This window comes from Egretta garzetta, unplaced genomic scaffold (assembly GCF_000687185.1).
Source record: "Egretta garzetta isolate BGI_Z169 unplaced genomic scaffold, ASM68718v1 scaffold11, whole genome shotgun sequence".
Taxonomy (NCBI): Eukaryota; Metazoa; Chordata; class Aves; order Pelecaniformes; family Ardeidae; genus Egretta; species Egretta garzetta.
The window spans coordinates 2,252,423-2,272,872 of record NW_009258621.1 but is presented as its reverse complement, the minus strand read 5'-3'; the positions used below and the strand labels follow the sequence as shown (position 1 = coordinate 2,272,872).

The 20,450-nt window shown below is 45.0% G+C and overlaps 1 protein-coding gene across 2 annotated transcripts in view; it reads left to right on the top strand.

Annotated features, from left to right (window-relative positions):
- The first annotated feature begins 5,273 nt into the window (after positions 1 to 5,273).
- TOGARAM2 (TOG array regulator of axonemal microtubules 2) overlaps positions 5,274 to 20,450 on the top strand; it is a 45,557-nt gene continuing 30,380 nt past the window's right edge. The window contains exons 1-4 of one of the 2 annotated variants that reach the window (XM_035903645.1): positions 5,274 to 5,346; positions 6,475 to 6,764; positions 14,781 to 14,911; positions 19,500 to 19,634. In XM_035903645.1, coding sequence (XP_035759538.1) covers positions 19,607 to 19,634 — 28 coding nt within the window. In that variant the 5' untranslated portion in view covers positions 5,274 to 5,346; positions 6,475 to 6,764; positions 14,781 to 14,911; positions 19,500 to 19,606. Of the gene's footprint in view, positions 5,347 to 6,474; positions 6,765 to 14,780; positions 14,912 to 19,499; positions 19,635 to 19,856; positions 19,884 to 20,450 lie in introns of those variants that run through there. The other variant, XM_035903646.1, reaches the window with a different exon arrangement.

The following is a 20,450-nucleotide window of genomic DNA, read 5'->3' as shown; positions in this document are numbered from 1 at the left end:
TGCTTCAGTGGGGTGAAACAAGGACTGGGCTGCTAATGGACAGGCATCATTTTACTCCTTCAGCTCTACTGCTGAGATAGGCAGCTGTTTGGGGCTTGTGTGCCCTGACCTGGCCATGAGCAGAACAGTTTCCCTGTGGGGAGGTAGCAGGGGGTGGACTGGGTGCCAGGGGAAGCTTGCAGGGATTTGGGGCTGTGGAACTGTGTGGTCTCGTGTCCTTCCAGATGCTGGGGGCAGGAGAACAGAAATGCTTTCTCCAGTGTTATCCAAGCAGTTGCAGAGCCCCCGAATATCTGTCTACTAGGACATACTCATAAAAACATTTACTTTGATACAGCTATACCCTCTTTTGCAGCAATGGACTGCTTTGTCCAGAGCATCAGCCTCACTGGGAGTCCTATGATGAAAAACTAATACAGCAGGCTGAATGAGTTGAAGAAAGGTTGGTTTATATTTTTGTGAATAAAACGCATGATCACATTGTGATATCTTCCAGGAAAAGCTGCATTATGGTTGCTATTGCAGGAGGTTTTTTGCCTGGCTACTGGTTAGTTCAATGAAATATTCAGATATTGCAAAGATTCAAGGGTTTTAGTACATATAATTGCTTGCTCAAAATTCAAACTGAAAAGCAGCTGTAATTTAGGGTTCATCTTGTTTCTGTTTTTTTGCCCGCTTCGATTACTTAGGAAGCAGAAACAATGCCATATGGCTTGGGCACCCACTTGCTCATGTACCACGAGTGCAGAGGCAGCAGTGTGGCGAATTGTTCCAAGAATAATTACTCAGCTGAATGTTGCTTCTGTGAGCTCTTTGGAAAATATTTGCTAATAATCAGTTTCTGCATAAAAGTCAGTATTGGTTTGTAGATAGCAAAATGAACTATATTTGTCAGCTAATTTATTCACAAATATTTCAAGCAAAGCTTGTTTTTCTAAACAAAGAAAATATCTGTGTCAATAGGTACTGTTTTGCTTTACAACTCGAGGGCTTTATCAGCCATTATCTGGACCAGCAGCTAAGTCAAAACTTTAGCAAAGCACCTTATCTCTTTAAATATTCAGTGCTAGAATTAAATAGGTGTTGAGAGAAACAGAAGATTTTTAAAATAAAATGAGGAAATTATTAGTAGCTGTTCTGAAGTCTGGTTGCCTTGCTTTCTTTGGTGGCAGTCTCGGTAGCCTTTTCCTGGAGAAGTGGCACATGAGGACTTCCCATCCGTAAGTGCAAAGCCTAGATGAGAAATGGGAATTACTCTATTTCAGTCAGACGGTTGTGGTGGCAGGCTGTGCAGACTGCTTGGATATTGGAGGAAGGAATAAGCGCTGAGCTGCATGTGTGGTGTTGTTTTCTTGCTGGGTTCTCCAGAACCATGAGGCCGGCATTTGTGTTTATTACAGAAAAATAATCAAGAGCATTAGCTCTAGTAAGTTAAAGTAACTTGGAGAGGAGGTTAAGCACCACTATGTGCCTGCCTGTTCTTTACTTTTCATCCAGCGCCTACTGCAGCCCGCTGCAGGGGACAGCCATGGGCAAGGCAGACCCTTGGTCTGACCACTCCTACAGCCACTCTTGTTCCACGCAGGGAACTGCTGCGTTACCCTCCACCCTATAGGTGCTTTGCAGTCACATTGCAGTGAAGAATGGCAACGCACGTGGTGGGTGGCCCAAGGGAAATTTAGTTGAGCAGAATACAAATAGCTATATCCTATTTGATCAGACAACATGGATAACATTCCTATATTTAAGTATAGGTATACTTAATGTATAGGCAATACTGGTGTGGATTTTACTGATTTCTCCCCCTACCAAGGAAGGCATATTTTGCATTCATACATGAAATGTATTACTAGACTGTTCACATAGTAGTGTTTCCTAGAAGCGTGTTTCTTATGGAATCGTGTGTCCTGTGTCCTGTTGCACTTAAGGATTCTCCTCCAAGTATCTTTCCAGCCTGGTCCTGTTTAATTCGTGAGGTCTAATGAGGTCATAGCCCAAGGTTAAAGTAGTACGGTCAAGCTGCCTGCACAAGTCAAATATATGCCAATCATAATGTACTCAAGTGTCCTGCAAAACTGTAACTCTACTGATTTACGGGGCCAATAGCTATATTTATCAGTAATGAAACGTGAGTCTCCGGGAAGGACAGATGTTGGAGTCTCGCCACCTGTGACAGCTGGTCCATGTTGTGGGACGTGACAGAATTAACAGTGAAGATATGTGCCTGACACCAGCAACTGTCTCCCTTTGCACTGCTTTGGTTTGGTGGCCTCATCACTTAGGCTGTCTTACTAGGCTGGAAGAGCAGTTAATGATAAAGGTTGCAAGTCAGTACAACTGCAGAGCCAGCAGACACGTGCTCATGGATGATGAGAATTTTCCCTCAAGGTTAACCTAGAGGTGGTCTGTGTCATTCAGTCCACATGCAAGGCACAGCTAGTCCTTTGAGATTTGTTTGGGTCATGATAGTGCCACATTGTTTTTACAGTTGAAATGTCCTGTGTGCTGTGACACGTATGGAAACAGCATCATCTCTCCAGAAGGCAGAAGTAACTGATACCACCTGCTGTCTTGAAGCAAGCAGTAGGTTGTAAATTCTTCTAGTGAGGCTTTGTGGAGCTGGTACTTTCTTTCCCTCTGTTTAAGCAAGAACACTGGCAAGCTGCCTGCCCTCCCCTGAGAGCCTCATCCTCCAGGTTTGTTTGCACACTGCTTGCCAAACGCCTAAAAAAAGGAACCAATCAGATTGCATTTGCTTAATGCATTAATGAATCTGCTTAGGTGTCATCAAGTTTAATTTCTTAGTGAGCTGTGACAGCTTAATGCCTTGGGACTGAATTGCTGAGGAGAAGTTGCAGGGTGATGGATGGCCAGAGGAGTGCTGAAACCCGAGGACTTGACTATGCCCAGAGTTAAACTTCCCTGGGTACCAATGGAAGCATGTAAACAAAAAACAAAGATGAAGGTAGGTCTCCCTTCTTGTCATTTTTGCAGCAAACATGTTATTTGCTTTGTGGTTAATGCACTTTGCCAAAGGAAATTGAACTCCTTGGCTAGTTGCATGGGAGTAGATTTTACTTACTAGCGTTTGAGTCACAGTTTCAAAAAAAATTTTTTTAAAGGATCATTTGGGAATGCAGGATTATAATAGCCTTTGTTATTCCTAGCAAAATGCATGTGAAAACCAGATTCAACGCATGCTAGCTCCTTTCCTGTCTCCTGTGGTGATGCTCCGATGGCTCTGTAGCAGATATGTTTTATGTGTAAGGGCTGGTACACAAATTCTGACACTTCTGAAAATGCAGCCTGTAGCCAGTGGCACTGATCCTCAAAGAAACAGTGTCCTGCCTGTCTCTTCACACCAGAAAGGCCTCTCAGATGCTGAAATGACGGTGGTTGGCCTTTTGACTAGTATGAGGAGGATGCCTGGATCCATCCATGCAAGGGTCCACCAGAGCTTTTGGGGTGAACCTTAGCAGATGTTTGGTCCAAATAGCCTGTGTTAGAGCTCCAAGGAACGGGTCTGTGGTTTTCCTTCATGACACACAGTTAGGCTTGCCTTAAATGCCCCGTGTAACAGGCTTCAGGGCTCTGCAGCCAGCATATGTGTTCACTCCTTTGCTGGCTGAACCAGTGGCACATTTCGGTCTATCCCAGGCAAGGCTCTGTTGCTGAACGCTGTGCTGATCTGGATTGCAGGAGTGTGTGCAAGTCTTGTGTGTACCACGCCCCTTCCACTGCTCCTCTGGGACTCTCCTTAGGGCTTCTCTGGGGACCAGTGAGATCCCAGTGGGCCATTCCTTTGCTTTAGGAAAAAAATTGGCTGAGAACTTCCTCTCAGAAGCTATAGCTTCTCTGGGAAATTTCTACAACTTTAAACTTCCCACAAAAGCACTAGGCATATTAGACAAACTAGAATTATTTTATTTTTTTTTTAGTGGAAACTTAACAAGGCAAGAATTTGACATAAAGATGAGAGCTTTTTTTGTTTCAGATGTTTGCACGGCTTTGTCAAATGTTTCTGAACATGTCAACTACTGTTTAGCTGAAAATTGTTTTGATCTTTTTACCTGTTCTGTGGAAAATAAAAGATCACAACCAAACTATGTGTTTGGAGAAAATTTGTACTTTTATTGAAGAATAAATTTCCAGTGAAGGTTTTTATTGCATCTTTTAAAAAATGCACAGACAACAGGCTACATAAAGAAGCTTTATTCCGTCTTTTAGTCTGCATGCTGAAGGTTTTTTCCCTGACATTTAAAATCAGTTACAGGTTTGCTATTAGCACTGATGGAAATGAAATAAGACATAAACTGTCATCTCTTCTCATGGTTTCCTGTGGTTCATATGGTTAAAAAAAAAAAAAACCCAAAACACACCCAAACCCCAAAAACTTGAGCAGCCAGAATCAATCAGTCCTAGGGCTTATTATAATTTTATGGTCCACGTTTGCCCCACAGACCCAGAGATATTTGACAGCTGTAGAGAGGAAAATGACCCTGCCTGAGCCTCCAGCTGAGCCTGTCACAGTGTTAAGCTTGCCATTAGACCCAGATTTCAAGGACACTTCTTTGTTTGGGCGCTTATCTTGCTACTCATAGGTACAAACAATGGAACCCCTTACTGTTTTTCAGTAACTGCTCAGAAATCATCAAATGTGGCGTTAAGACATGCGCATGTTGATACGGAGCAGCACTTGATGCCCCACAGCAGAGCACAAAGCTATTCCCTGCGGGAAGCTCAGCTTTTAGTCCTCTCGTTTCTTGAGAGGCAACATGTCTTATAAAAAGCCTTGCTAAATTTTCTGAAAACATTGTGTACTAGATGATGGAGTTTTATGTTTGAGAAAGATGGTGAAGTCCTGGCTTTGCTTTAAGGTAATGGTGAAACCGCCAATATAATTGCTCTCACTGAGATGAGGAATTGAATGACACAGCGTGAGTAAGGTGTATGGAAAGAGATTTGTTTCCTTAGCAGCTGAAGCTATCACAGTGGTATCCAAAGTATCCCAGGACTGAGCGATGGTAAACCAGGGACCATCAAGGCTTAAAACTTGTATTTCCAAGCTCTGTGCCTCAGTTTCCCCATCTGTAAAGAAGGGATAATTCTACTTGGCTAGTTTAGCAAAATGCTTTCTTATTTGTGGCTGAATGCCTAGAGTTTCTTGCAGAAAAATGCGTGGTGGAGGCAAAGCACGTGCTGCTGAACTTCCCTTGTTCCTGAGGAAAACACCGCAGAAAGGATCTCCAGCCTGAGCAAGCTTGCAAGTGTAGCTGGGCAAGACTGTCAACAAGATGCTGTGAAGAACATACTGTTGCAGTTGGAGTGCAGAGAGGATATGAGAAGGTATATATGCACTGCAGAACACAGCACCCAGTTTTGCAGCTGACCCTTGCTCTTTGTGAGGCCATGTGGGATCTACTTTGCAGGGCCTTGAGGAGTGGCTGGCTTGGGATCCACAAACTGGTTAGCAGTCACCTCTACCTAGGCGCTAGATCCGCATGAAGTTTTTCTTCCTGCCTCCAAATTCTTTTTTTGGTACTCATGTGGTCTCTTCTAGGTATACTGATGTTTCAATTACCTGCCTGCCTCTAGGTGCAGTCATGAGGCCTAATTTTGCATGGAGGCTTGAATTGCCTCAAGCTCTGCCAACATGGGATTTATGGCATTTCAATACGCTCGTTGTTTGCCTCTTTTCGTGAGCAAACTCTGCTTCACACAAAACGCTCATTGCACAGCTACCAGCTTGATGAAAAAGGGCTGTCTGCTAAATGAGCTGTTCCTACCGTGCTGCCACCGCCTTGGAGCAGGCAGGGGCAATGCCGTTCCTCCTCAGTTCTCCTACTGATGCGCTGTGCCCGCAGAATTCCCCCATAGTTCATTTCTGGCATCTAGTGTAAATGATAGCTTGGCTATTTTTCATTTGTTATTATTGTCTGCTGCGGGCTAGTGACTGGAAATAATTTTCTCCCCAAGACTGACAGGGATAACGCGATTCAGAAGAGGAGACGTTTCTCAAAACGTCCACGGGCTGGGCACGGCAGCTGTTTGATTTCAGCAGGGTCAGGCTTGGTCCTCTAATTCCTACTATTTCCCCCCCCAGCAGGTTCAATGAAGGGAAAAGGAGGCAGAACTAACTGCACCCTACACAATTTCATTTCAGCAGCAGCTATATAAATGAAACAAACAAAAAAACCCCAAACCCGCCACCCCTTTCACACAAGTTAAATTCAAGGTAGCCATACAACTATTTTTTTCTCCACCAGCACAGGTGGTGTTTTTGTTTAAAATAGTGAAGTTTTTGTTTAAAATAGTGAAGATGAAAAGAGGAATATATCCATCTACCACTGCAGTCTTCTCCATTATTTCATCATGGTCTGTAAATACCTCGAGTTTGGTGTGGTGGTTTTTTTTTTTTTTTTTTTTTTTTTTGAGAAAAATCCACCAGCCCATGACTATTTTTCTTTTCTGTAGTGCTCAGGCAGCTAATTTCTGGAGCCGTAGAGGATTTGAATGGAAAGCCGTTAACAAGGAAATGGAGTGCTTCCTCATCGCATCTCGTCTCTGTGTTTATTTTGTCACGACGTCCTCCAGTACAGGAGAGTGAGGAAGAAGCTCTTACGTCACCATCTGTGTGAGAGAGGCTGTTACCTGCCTGTGAGTCTGGGTATCCTCCAGCTCGTGGTATGCACTTTGCCAAGCTCTTATCAGGGATTGATGGAAGCTGAAAGTGTTTTTCAGGACGTCTTCAAAGTTGATGGCAGGTAAAATGAGTTGCAGGCCTAATTTCGCTTGTCTCTATCACTAATTCAAGTCTCCATCATCTTTATTACATGGATGCTCAGTAGCCTGAACAAATCTTTTCATCTGCTAGCACTTTTATTTTTCCATCCAAATGATCATACTTTTTCCTCTTTCAGAAGCAAGATCTTTTCCAGCTGTTTGTAAGACTTAAAGCAAAGAAACAGCTCTGCTTCTCTGTGTCACTTTCCCATTGAATTCAAGGCTGGCTGCTGTCTGACCCATGCTGCGCTATGGGAGAACCCGAGAGCGTTTAGCAGGTCCAGCATCCCAAATGCGGTTTGGTGGCTGCCACCTGGTAAAACATGTGGAAAAACATGAGCTTCTAAACATGCCTACCCTGCACCTTCATCCTTCATGTCCATGGTGGCCTGTCTCTGTTACCATGAACGTACCTGTTGTTTTACAGGTTCTGACATTGTGTGTTCCCTGCTTGTAATCTTCGTGAGCCCTTCAAATCAGAAATGCAGTCCTGAAGCCTCAGCCCCACACCCCAAACCGTGCCAACGGATTTTTCTGCTCAGCAGATGAGTGGTGTTCAGGGGAAAAATGCAGTTCTTGGGACAAGCGCAACTAACCTTTCTGTAGGAGCAGAGGGATTTTAAAGTCTGAGGACTGAACTCTGCATCACTGGGGCTCCATTCGTGGTTCTTGCCTTGGCTTTAATGTGGTGGTGTGGGAAAGTGTTTTATTTTTTGTGCAGCTTTGATGTTGTGCAGCTGCCTCGCTGTGTACAGTAGCTCACTGAAGCACTTAAAAGCAAGTCATGAGGGCCTGTAACCCCTGCAGTTGCACTTCAAGGCAGCAGAGTGGGTGTAGCAGGGCTGCAGTTAGCACCGCGTGTTGCTCTGTAATCGTGCTCCACGGTGCAGTGTTGGTTGAGCTAATGGACTTTGCCTACCCCCTCAGAGGTGCACCAGCTCAGGTCTGCCTCCAACAGACAGGTATCCATGTTGATGTTTAGGAGACTGAACATTCAGTAAAAACCATAGCATCTGGGTTCGGTTTTCAAAATTATTTGGGCTAAATTCTGATAAACTTGATGAGAAGACTTTGGCCTTTTGAGTCATATCTAACCCTCAGGAACATGAGAACTCGTGTATTTGCATACACTGGGTTAGCAAACTGCCTCACTGGCAGGGTCTTTTTTTTTTGTTGGTTTTTTTTGTTTGTTTGTTTTTCCTGTGCCCATCTGCCCCCAGACTTTGTGTTTGCAAAGGGGGTCCTGAGGTAATGATTGGCTTTTGGTTTTGTTATGTGTCGTGTCCCCCCCCCGCCACCCCCTCCATTATATAATAGTAGCTCTTTTATGGTAAAGCAAATGAAACTCAGACTTGCACTAGACAGCAGGCGCTAGCAGCTGGTTTCTCGGCGTCCCCAGATGAGGTACAGGCTGCTGACTCTTCAGGTAGCCAGAGCAAACAGACGGCAAGATACTGCACTTGGCAGAAAGTTAAAACCTGCAATTAGCTAATATGCAGTTAACTAGATTAGCAACATGGGGAACCAAGCAGCCTTAGTTTAGAACCACATGACCCTGAATGAATTAGGTAGCAAAGCCCAGTGCGTATACAGTGCCCTGGATCACAAGAGGGTGTTAGAGGGGCTCTGGGGAACCTTAAGCTGGGCTGGTTTTCTGCTGCTTCATGGAGGCCTCTGTTCCAGTTTGTGGGTCCTCTTTGGGGACTGGCGCTATGATGTGCTTGAGTATTTGGGACACCTTGTCCTTGTCCTCTAGGGCACACTTGCAGCTCAAAGTTTCTTAGCCTGCATCCCTTTGTATCATGAGTGTCCAGGTAGCATCCTGAAGTCCTTTTATCAACCCTTATAGAAGTTAAAATATTCTCTATGACTTCCCAGGCATACAGCAATTTCTATTCCACTGCTATATTGAAGAAGCACTGGAAATAGGCTCTTGTCTCATCAGGGCCTGATCTGGAAATGTGTCTGAGGTAGGTGGTAGGTAGGTTTTCATTGCGTAGAATTAGGGTTACTCAGAATGGAGATAACTTTATAATTTCATGGAAGAATTTGAGAAAAAAATATCAGATGTTCAGGTCTAAAACTTACTTTTTCACAGAAACAGTTGAAACAAGCATGTTTTCACAGATCACATCAATTTTGTGGAATCATTGTGTTCTCCATCAAAAAAATTTGGCAAACTGTAGTCAGGATACTCTATCCATCAGTCTGAAAGCCCTTGGTCCCCACATGTAAAGCTCTGACAATGCTTAGCTGGCAGCTCTTAATAAATAATAGAAGAAAATAAAATAAATAAAACTCTGTAAATGAGAATAGTGCCCTTAAGCCCTACACTGTTTTAGACTGCTTTTTGAAACACCTCAAGAATTTTTCCCCCAAATGACCCAATCCCAATTGTTACCCTGCCACAAAAAGTTGTCACTAGATTGATCAAGAAAAGCTGTGTTTTGCTGGTCTCACTCCAATTTGTTTACTCCAAGGCCCTAAGTGATATTTGGACCTCTTTTGCCTGCCTCAGTTTCCCAGTGTATTTTAACACTGCTTGAGTCACCTCATGAAGGGGTGTTAAGTGCCACTGTGGCAATGCAAACTGCTCTGGGCTCATCAGAGGGAAGCTGCAATATAATTGTGAATCCAAAGTGTTATTGTCATAATTTTCCCTGATCTTAGTGTTTCTGAGTCTGTGTGTTTATGCTTCAAGGTGTAAAGTTGTCATTTCATTTCCCATTTTCTTCCATGAGCTTTGTTCACATCTCCTCTAAGGAAACAGAAGCACTGTTTTTCTGAGATTTTTGTTTCAGGCATTGGCCTCAGTATGCAGTGGTGTGGAAGTCTTCCACTGCAGCAGAGATTTCTGAAAACATAGATGCTGAAGCCGCAGGTTGGGGGTTTTTTTGTATCTTAACAGTTCCTCTCTGCTTGCCTTTCACGGCATTGAGGTGCATGCCCTGCACAATTCTCTTGTCACTTCTTGGATAATTTGATTTATTCTTTATGACAATACTTGGTGGAGGAAGGGTTGTAGAAGGTGGTATATCCCTCCCAAAGCCCTCAGGACCCTGCTGATTAGGGGACAGTGTCTAATGAATAACGAAAAGCCAGGGAGGTCTCGATGTTCCTCAGGGCTGGGCAAAACAGGCAGATGGAGAAAGGCAGGTACAGCAGCATCTGTACTTTTTTCTGTCTTTTCCTACTGCTGTGAATTCAGGATTGATAAAAATGAACATTTTTTAAAGGTCTGTATAAGCTCACCAGCTCCAGACTGTCTGCTGGGCTCTAATTAACATTTACTCTCTGCGCTTGAGCAGTTTCCCTCGCAGGCTTGGATGCCACACAGTATCAATCACCCTTGCCCAACACACATCGAGGTTACCATGGGGAAAGCCCAAGGGCTCCCAGTCCGGCAGAGGTTCCTGTGAACAAGGAGGCTGCCACGAAGGGCCGTGCTGCTCAGCAAGCATGCCATGTGAAAGAAAATGAGCTGAGAGGAACAGCTGAGCAGGTTCCTGGATACAAGCATGTAAAGTGGCATAATTTCCATCCCTGCAGAGGAAGGGGGGAAAAGCCCTGCTCAGCCCTGCACTCCTGCCTGTGGTGCCCTGAGGCTTCAAAGCAGAGTGCGGAGATTTAGCCAAATAAGTCCAAGGTGTGTTTGTTGAAATAGAGAGGCCATGCTTTATGTCTAGAGAAAGAGGATTTCAAGGCAATTTTTTTGTTAACTTGTGAGGGATGATTGGACTGTTCTGTCAGGGGGACTGGTGGAGGTGCTTGGGGTGCTATGGATGGATGAGAGAGAGGGTTTGACCTCCTAGCAAGGTTTATCCCATGGCTGTCTCAAGGAATCGTGTGATAGCCATCACCAGGTTCATTTCCAGGATGCATATGAGCACATGGACACAGCTCCTTCCCCGTGTAATGTAATGCATCACTACAGGGTGTGCAGGTGACATAAGAGCATGGCCACATGGGTGACGCTGCTGGAGCTGAAGTGGGTCTGACACAAGTTAGGCTCAGGAAGGAAGGTACTTTGTCCCCCAATTATGGTTGCGTTTTTTTCCCTCCTTTTAGAAAAGATGAAATAAAACTTTGGCTTACTGTTTTTAAGGCTAAGCATGTAGGCTTTCAAGTTTTTCTTTGGTTGAATCTGTCCCATCAGCCAAAGCTGGTATTACTGAGCCAAAAGAAAAGAGAGTATGAGCAGGCGCTTACAGAGGGAGACTGGACATTAGATGCTCCCGGGTGGTCTAGGTCTGACCAGCTGACCATCTTTACTTATGTCACTTTTGGTGATTTAACAAGGTTCACACTGTTCAGTGCTGTTAATGCTGTTTCCCTATAGAAGTGCTCATTTTTTGACATGCAGGAGCATAACTTTTTCACTAGGGCTGAGCTGGTAGCTTGTTGCTGGCCCCTTCATTAAAGGGAACAACTGAACACTGTATCAGGGAAAGCCCTTTGAAGAGCTATTGCCACCACTATTTTATGGTAACGTCCCTAGCTGACAGTTGGACCAGCTCTCTTAGATGATGCTCACACATGTAGGTAGGGACAACTCCCTACCTTAGAGGGTTTATTGCCTTAAAATATGGAGAAAGGTGAACAAGCAGCATTTCTGCTATGCTTGTTTTGCAGGCAGGAGCTGGAGCAGATTAGTCTTCCCTGAAGCCTGCAACACGGCTGAGGCAGAATTTTCCTTGTGTCTCCTAAGGTCTAAAGCAGTGCTGGAATCTGAGGGCAGTCCTCTGCCTCTTGTTCGTAGCAAAAGGGAGAAGCTTTTGGGGAGAGTCCTCCTGTTTCACGCAGGGGATGTGAGATTTGGAGACCCATTTGCTGCAGTCAGCTCATTTTCTGCCATTCTGCGATATACAGGGTTGTTATTTTCTCACATATCTGATTACTCAGCCTTGGAGAAGCTGAGAGAAGAATTGCGTGGTTTGAGGTGACTCACTGAAAGGCTGAATCCTTTACTCCTACAGCGCCAGTACCAACGGGGTGGCTCAGCAGTGATAGAAAGATGCTTCCCTTTGGCTTTGCAGCTGCTTTTACCAAGTGAGGTGACAGTCACCTCCCCAAATCACAACAGGGTGCATGTGCTGCCTTGGCTAGTTGGAGAAGGATTGCTAATTCCTGCAGATGGTTTTCTGTGGGTTTTTTTCCCTGTAGGAGCTGAATTATTGCATATTTTTACAGCTAAAGACCCCCTTCCCAGTTATCTGTTGGCTTGCAGGTTGGGTACAGTGGCTCAGGGCGCACTGCTTAGTGTCTGAATTCCTTTTCTCGTAGCACTCATGTGGACACTCTTCATCCAAATCATTGTACAAACAGATTGACCTGCTGTTCCTCATGGTTAACAGAGAACCTCATGTGAGCCCTTCCACTGCTGCACAGCATTTCTCTCTCTTTTTGTGTACACGAGTGTTTATTAAAACAGCCATCAGTGACCTTGTTATGGAAGATTTCCAAACTAGACATGGAAACGGTGAAAATATTATTATTTTTATATTTGAAAGTAGCCTTTGAGCATAACAACAACAAAACACATGCAGTAGCAAAGCTAAATTTCTGCTCTGCATTGCATATTACATAATTATCCACAGCACAGGGAAAAGGTATAAAATATTTGTAATGGGGGTGGTGGAGAATTCCAGTTTGGCATCATTTAGTGGAGAGTGCAGCAACTGTGGCTACGCTACACTGGAGAGGGCCAGGCTGAAGGAATTAGTTCTTTTCCTAATCTTGCCTGAGCGTGGCGCTTTCTGTAGGGCTGGTATGGATTTACACTGATCTAACTGAGAGGGGCTCCAAGCTCTGCTAGCTAAGCAATTTAACATGCAGAGATGTCATCAAATCCTACAGTGAAGGGGGTGGAAACTTTCCCCTCCCTTTTATAAGTTTCCAGTGTTTGCTTGCACGTTGTGCACAGCTTTAGGGACAATTCTCATGCAGTGGTCACGAGCAGGCAGGGAGGGACTGGGAGCATGTTGCTGTTCAGAGTGTGTCCCTGCCTGAAGGTCTGGGTGCTGCTGAGGTCCCTCTGGTGCTTGTGGCGACAGCACCCAGGGAGCTGCCTGCCAGCCCTGCAGGCAAAAGATATCCCTTCTATCTCGTGCTCAAGATTTCTTCAGAGAAGTGGTTGCTATGCAGCCTTGTTTATTCCTGGTATGTGACACTGTTTGCTTGCTGAGTTCGTACACCTGGAAAGGGGAGCCTGCTGTCTTCCTGGAGAAGGGGTCCAGCTTGAAAAATGGTTGTCCCTGCTTCCGGTTTTGGAAACAGAGGGTCTGGAGCAGAAGAAATCCTTGTTCCCTTGTGGCAGGCAACCCACAGCAGGGCTTTACTGCTCCTGGGGGAATTACAAGCTTAACAACGTGGAGCTAGATTTCCAAAGTGAAGGACACGCGTGCTTGTGAAGGAGGTTGGTGGATAGCCCTGTCTTGTGTGCTGTTGCGTTGTCAGCAAGGTGGTGCTCCAGTGGGGGCTGGCAAGGGCCAGGCAGAGGGGTTGCTTTTACCGTGCTTTGGTGGAGGTTGCTTGGTGCAAGCATTTCTTCCAGAAGCCGATAAAATCTGGGAGAAAGATTTGATGATTTTTCCTTTTATTTTTCTCTTTACAAAAAGTTGTTCTGAAAAGTCTTAAAGCCATGCAAGGGAAGCTTCTGCTGGGTGACTCCAACTGTGTGCAGGAGTGTGTGGATGTCATTTAAAAGAGACACATTCCTGGGAGGTGTGGAAGAGCAATGCTTTGGGTGGAAGGTGGGGAGAGAAGGACAGGCAGGAGCTGCAGAGCAGACGGGGTAGTTTGTTGACAGGGAAGCTCCTCTACATAAGAAGAGTGACAGCCTGGCCTCTGCCATGCCACGGGAGGCAGAGTGAGAGCTCCCACCTTGGCTCGGGTGCTGCCCTCAGGCTCCCAGGGCTCCCTTTGCTGCTGTGTGTGGGCAAACAGACAAGTCCCCGCTCAGCTCCTGCTCAAATTCCTCTTGCACTGACTGGGGCTAAAAACCAAATACTGCACCTTTGGTCCTTCCTGGGCTCACACTGTTATTTTCCAGGTAGAATCAAGGAAGGTCAAACTTGAATCAACTTTCTGAATCTGCCCCTGCTGAGGTTAGGGTCAGTGTTATAATGGCTCATGGGGGTGCTGGTTCATCCCTGCAGGATAGTAACCGAGTCTGCTCTTGCCAATGGTTTAAATTGCTGTGTTTCGCTGAGTTTAACCTTGGCACCTCACTCCAAAGGATGTGGGGGAAAAGTGGAATCATTTTACTCGAAGCAAAGAGAGGAGAAGCAAACTTCAGTGAGCTCACAGACTCTCTGATATGTAAATGCCTAGTCCCAAAGCAGTATCACTCTGACAAACAAACCTGCCTCCAGGTTAGCCTCTGTTTTCAAAGGGGTTTATTACTAGAAGTACGTATCTCTGAAAATTGGATCTGGGAAAGATGTAGGAGGATGAGGAGGGAAGATCCACAGTCTAACGCATCTTGAATTTATTTCGGGGTGCAGAGATGCTGGCCTGCTACAGCAGCAGCAGGAGGACAAACCAAACTCTCTGAAGGATTGAGATACAGGGACTTTGCTCATTATCAGAGGTGTTTGCTGGTTACTTTTCCCCTCTGTTTCTCTCTCTGCAGAGAATGCCTTTGCTTCACTTTTTTTCTTTCCCTTTCTTCATGATAATATCCATGCTCCCTCACCCCTAACAATTTAGCAAGCTGGGGCTCTGCTGCAGAGACAGCTGCTGTAATGGCAATGGTAACCACTCATATTTGTGTAATATCCATCACCCCAGGGCCTTTGAGAGCTTTGCAAAGCTTCCAAGCATCACTTACATTTTTCAGTTGGAGATATTGACCTGTAAGAAACTAAAGTTGATTTATTCAAAATCTGTGGCCTGCAGAGGTCACGTTTATATGCTCCTAACTTTTTTCTGGCCTTTTATAACTTTTAAAGTTTTATATTTCTGGCCTTAAGGTTTATATTTCTATTTCTCTGCAGGCCAGGCAATGAATTGGCAGCAGATATAGCCCTGCTTCTGCAGTCTTCCACTTCTCACACCGTTCTTCAGCTTTGTTCACTTTTGGACGCTGGAAGTGATGGCAGCTGGGAAACGTGGTGTTTGCTGTCAGGTCAGTGAGCCAAATCATTGCAAGGTTTTGTCAGGCAGCTCTATGTGTTCTGTGTTCATGTCCGGCAGCTGTTTTTTGTCCCCTTCCCTGTAAGCATTGCAGTTTGTTGCAGAGACAACCTATTACTGCTTTACCTCTTAGTGGCCTCTAGCTCACCCAAGGTAGATGCTGCCAGCTGGTAGGGATTGGAAAATAGGCTTTTGTCCACCTTGACTGAAGATCCTGTGCTGGGCCCTCTGAGCACCATGGTGTGGGGTTCTGAGCAGCAGGTCATATGGAAGACAGCTCTTGTCTTCAGCAGGCATCAGCCCATGGACACTTGGGCACTCTAGGGATTTAAATGCTCGTGGAGTTAGGTGATACCTTGTAGGTTAGGTGAATGGAGGCTTTAAATATTTCAGTGATGCTTGAATGGTGGACTTAAGCCCTGAACAAAACAGAGGTGCTTAAATACTGTAAAGACCAGGGAATAAATTCTGAGCAGTGGGAACTGTTGTATTTCAAGGTTCACACAGCACTAAGAACAGTACTGGGACTTCAGTGGAACAGATATAAGGGTAATAAAATGGACAATTAAACTGGTCTTGTTAGAGGATGTGCTCCTGCTTTCTCATGTCAGCCCTGTACCTTGTGCTCCCAATGCTTGTTACTCATAATGAAAAATTTCAATATGAAACTTGGATCCCATGTTGCAGCTGAATGAAGTTGGTTCAGATCATTGAGAATTTCCCTGCCTGATGATTACACAGGAACAGGACAGAGCCCTTAGGATGCTCACTTGGAGTTGGATTTATGCAGCTGTTTGTGGAAATCTGCTATAGTCAAGAGTGCTTGAAGTTGGTTTGTGCCTTTATGAAAGATGTGTGGAACAGTATGCAGGGCCCTACCAGGAGAAAGCTACTGGTCAGGGAATGTATTTTAGTAGCCCTTTGGGATGGCTTCACACAGGGGTATGGGGTGGGACAACCCTCTCCCTGAGCCGCTGAGAGGAAGGCACCAAGGAAGATGAGCCCAATATTTTTGAGGAAAATGCTTTTACAAGAAACTGCCATGAGCCGACAAACAGCCGGCCTAACATTTTAACACATGGGCTACTGGTTGGACTTAACTTGAGGGTATGTTAGTTCAAGGTGCTGATTGTGACTGCTTCTGTACCCAAGCCTTGAGTGTTGGGCATCTAGAGCCTTTCGTAGAGCCCTTCATGGCAAAAATCCTATGTGCCATGAAGACCTGCTCTCAGAAGAGAAGCAGCAGATGATAGTTGCATGCTTTTTCTAGCGCTAGCCCCCACAGCATTACTGTTGTCAGCTAATTTATGTTCATACAGCATTAGCACCGGGGGACCGCTCAGGGCGAGGACCTCTCTGCACGAGGTGCTCTGCAAACACCTGCATGGGCTCAGGATCTCACAGGTTCAGGGTCTTCTTCAAAGTGCCTCGATAAGGAGGGGAAACCTGTCAACGCTTTTGGTCCAGGCTGGGTTATGCTCAAGGCAAAGGTGCCTCAGTGTACTTGGCTCTTTCTTGTCTTACTGTGTCCAGCAGTCACAGGAACCCGCAGAGCAATCGATCACCCACCTTTGGGGAACGACTGCCCTTAACCACAGCTCCAATGGAGACCGTTGCAGTGCTCAGTGGGAGCATACTTGTGTACAGTACTCAAATAGCTGTGGTGTCCAGCACAACACCTCATTAGAGCTGGAATGAGGGATTGTTCAAGTGCTTTTTGAAGGAGCTAATGAGGCTTGGCATTCAGATCAGCTTATTCCTAACTCTTGATTTGCTGCCCTGGGTAAGCTGCTGCTTGTGGTAACTCTTGTTTCATGGTTGAGCTGTCCCGCTCTGCTGAGAAGCAGCCATTGCAGGAACTTTTGATAGGGGCATTGAACTTTTAAGATCTTCCAAATGAAAGCTGAGGGCAGAACTTGTAAAAAGAGCGTCACGTGGGTGATGCTTTTCACGTTATATCTTTTGTCTGTGTTCCCTGCCATGCACAGTAAATATTTGAGGAAGCAAGTTTGTTGGTTCAGAAATTCCTCAAAACAGTAAGTTCAGTGGTAAGAGAAAACAGATGTTGGATGTGTAATGTCACTTGGGTCGCTGTGCAGAAAGATACAGGAGCAATGTGTGTGAGCTGTGTGTCTAACCTGAACAGCTTTGACACCAAGAACGTAGAAAAGTGAGGAGAAATGCAATTAGTAGCACGTGGATCTGCCTTGTGATTCTCCCACAGGCCTGGGGAAACTGCCCAGTTCTACTGGGTGATGGCTTTTTACTTTACATAAAAACTTCATGCTACAGAAGCATTATGGCCTAGTAAGCTGAAATCCACTGGCCAAAAAAACCCCCAAACAACTGTCATCACTCCAATTTCTTTTTAGCTTCCCAACAAGCTTTTGGCTGGTGAGATATTGGGTTCAATCTCCACAGCAGCTCCAGTCCTGATGGGCTCTGTAGGGTTGCCGGCATCAGCATGTTTCACATGAAGATACTGTATGTTTGCTGTGCTGGGAAGCCACCAGAGAAATAGCTTGTTAGTTGGGAAAGAAAGTTATGATAGCATTAAATAATATCTGTTTTCATTTACTGGGTGTTAATGATCCAAAGAAGCTGAAAATCCCAGAGGATGCATTTCCTTTTGATTAACCCAGCAGAAAGATGACAAGGAGTACAGTTACTATCTAGTAAAACATCACTGGGGCCTGGAGATGTTCAAATGCAGCTGTGTTCCATTTTTTCCTCTTCAGAAAGCCATTTTCTAACACTTTTTTTTCACTCAGCAGTGAACCACTGCCACTGTTCTTCTCTGTACACAAAATTGTTTTCCATGTTCCTATCTAAAGTGGCAAAAGATGAATCCTGCACATCCAGCACTTCCCCCAGGCTGCAGGCAAATTGCTCTGCCATTACTGGTCTGGTTATAGTGGTTTCAGAGCAAGGGAGAAAGGGGTGGCCCTACACAGATGTATATTTGGGTGTTTCCGTATCATGTAGCTGGCCTGAATTAGGAACTATGTCCTGAATTCAAGCAATTAAAACTTTGGGGGCTGTGGAGGTACCATAAGTAATGCTCTTCCTAATTACCATTTATAGCTTGCTAGCATTTAGGTAGGACAGCCTGGCAGAGGAACAAAAATGAGGCATGGAGAGCCTGGCTTTTGTTACAGGGTGAGTCAGTGGTAGGAGGCAGCCTTCTAGCCTAGCTACAGGATACACTCATTTCTGGTACTGCTTTGTCTTGGGCATTTTTAATACCTTAAGCAATGGGTCATGCTCAGCTTCATTTAGGAGGTGATCTTAACCAGCCAAAATTGCCACTGGCGTATTTCTTAGATATTCATCCCATGCAATGAGACCAAAGAAAATATACGTTAATTGCTGCTTTATGCCTAGTCCCACTCACATTGATGCTTTCATTCCTTGTTTTAAAGTACACAGTCCAAATAGACCTACATTCGTATTTTTAAGAGTATTTAGTGCCTGACTTTCATTGAAAGTAATGGGAATTAGGCTCTAAAAACCCTCTAAGCACCTTCATTCCTTGACCTTAAGCTGTCTCTGTGAATTTATCTAGATTAACAAAAAGGGTGAAAGCCAGAAGTGGGTTAACTCTCAGCTAACTCCAGCCTTTCTGAAATCACTTGCTTTACTCCAGATGAATGATTTGACAGCTTTTGAACAGAGTTAAATCTCTTGGGTAGGGGGTGGAGCAGTGCAGGGCCTTGCTGCAGTATGAACAATTTCTATTGAAATTTGCTTGAGGATACCATTTTATCTGATTGTAAGTTTGATTGATAGTAGGGCACCCAAAGTCCTTGTACCGGCATTCTTTGTTACTTGCTTTCAGCTTACAGAACACATTAATAGGGACATGCCTTTGCTTCTTCCACTGAGTGCAGAGGCATTTTTCCTTCAGTAATAATTTAGCTGAACTGTGTCTGTGATTGATCCTTCTGGCCGCATTTAGCTACCATGTGATAGTCGTCTGTTTGCAGAGCTTTAGAGGCACCTATGAGTTGATTTTCAAAAGCAGTTGACATTGGCATCCCTCTGTACTCACTGACATTTATAGGAATTTTGCTGCTGGCTTACCATCCTGACCTCTTACCCTAAGGTATGCTCTGCAAAATCCCCTCTTACCTGCTTACTTAGGCCATAAGAAAAGGGCTAACATGTTTAAGGAACCCCCCATTTTTTTTTGGTTGTATGATACTACAGCTCTTTGTTATCAAATATGTGAAACAATGCTCCTACTGCAGTGGCAGCGCTGAGTTCAATGGGAACAACTCCAGCATGCTGCGCTGGGTCCAACAGCAGTGGGCGCGGTGGGAGACTTGCCTCTGCTGCCGTGCTCATTCAGCCATGGGGAGAGCAGCTGCAGAGGTGGAGTTACGGCAGTCTTCCTCCAGCATTTAGACTTTCTGGCCATGATTTTGACAGAATGTGGAAATGCGTAGCTTGAATATATTTTTATGTTATTTTAACACCACCTGACTCGAACAGTTTCATACACAGGAACCCCTGTAGGCAGGGCAATGCCAGGGATCGGTGGCTGTCACTGGCACTAGCAGTGTTATTTTTCCATGCAGGCTCCTGATGCTGCGGGGGACCCCCCTGGCATCTGTGTCAGGCCCAGCGACCAGCAGCACATCAAGTAGACTCTCATCTGCAAAGAGCTCATTGCCCTCCCTCCACCATGGCAACACAAGATGATTTCGCAGCAGGTAAAGGGCTGCGGCAGACTGGAGACTTCTTCAGCCAGGGCTTGTTGCAATCCTGTTCCTGCAGCCTTTGCCTGGAGGATGTTCGTCTGCAACAGCAGTGCTGGTGCCGAGGAATGCTGCCCGGCTCAGGGAGGCAGAGTGTGTACAAAAGCTGCATTCAAAGCACTGATCACGAGACCCTGGAGATGCTGGCAAGTGCAGCAGCTATTCTTCATGCTGTACAAGTGAGAGCCCAGCCTTAGAGACAGGGTAATGGGGAAGATATTGGCCAGGACAAGGGGCAGGGAAACACGCTGTGTATAATTTTGAATTTTCAGGAACTGCCAAGATCAGAATTTTTTTGAGGCAGGTCACGTTTATGTTGGTTTTGGGTGTCTCTGCAGTAAAGAAAGCAGGGAATAAACCCCTGTAACAGTGAAGCAGAACAAAGGAGGATGTTTGGATGGACAATTTGCATCCTACAGATATAGTAATAAAATAAGCCCACTGAATATCGGGGACATCTAATACAGAGTGCAAACCTTCTTTTAGTTACAAGACCTGGTGATTAATTGTTTGTGTCCTCATACTTTCTCTTTCTTGTGAAGAGAAATAAAAAACCCAACAAAATCCAACCCAAAATTGAGTGGGAATTACAGAAACAAAGGACTTTCAAAATAGCTTTGGAAAACATCTACTTACTAGGCATTGTCAAATTCTAGGGACCATTGTGGGTTGCCTACCCTTTGAAAGGAGAGGAAAGAAATCCTGTAGTCATGGATGGGCAACTAGCAAAACACATGCAAATTTGTAGAATGTTCAGCTGTCAAAGTTCTG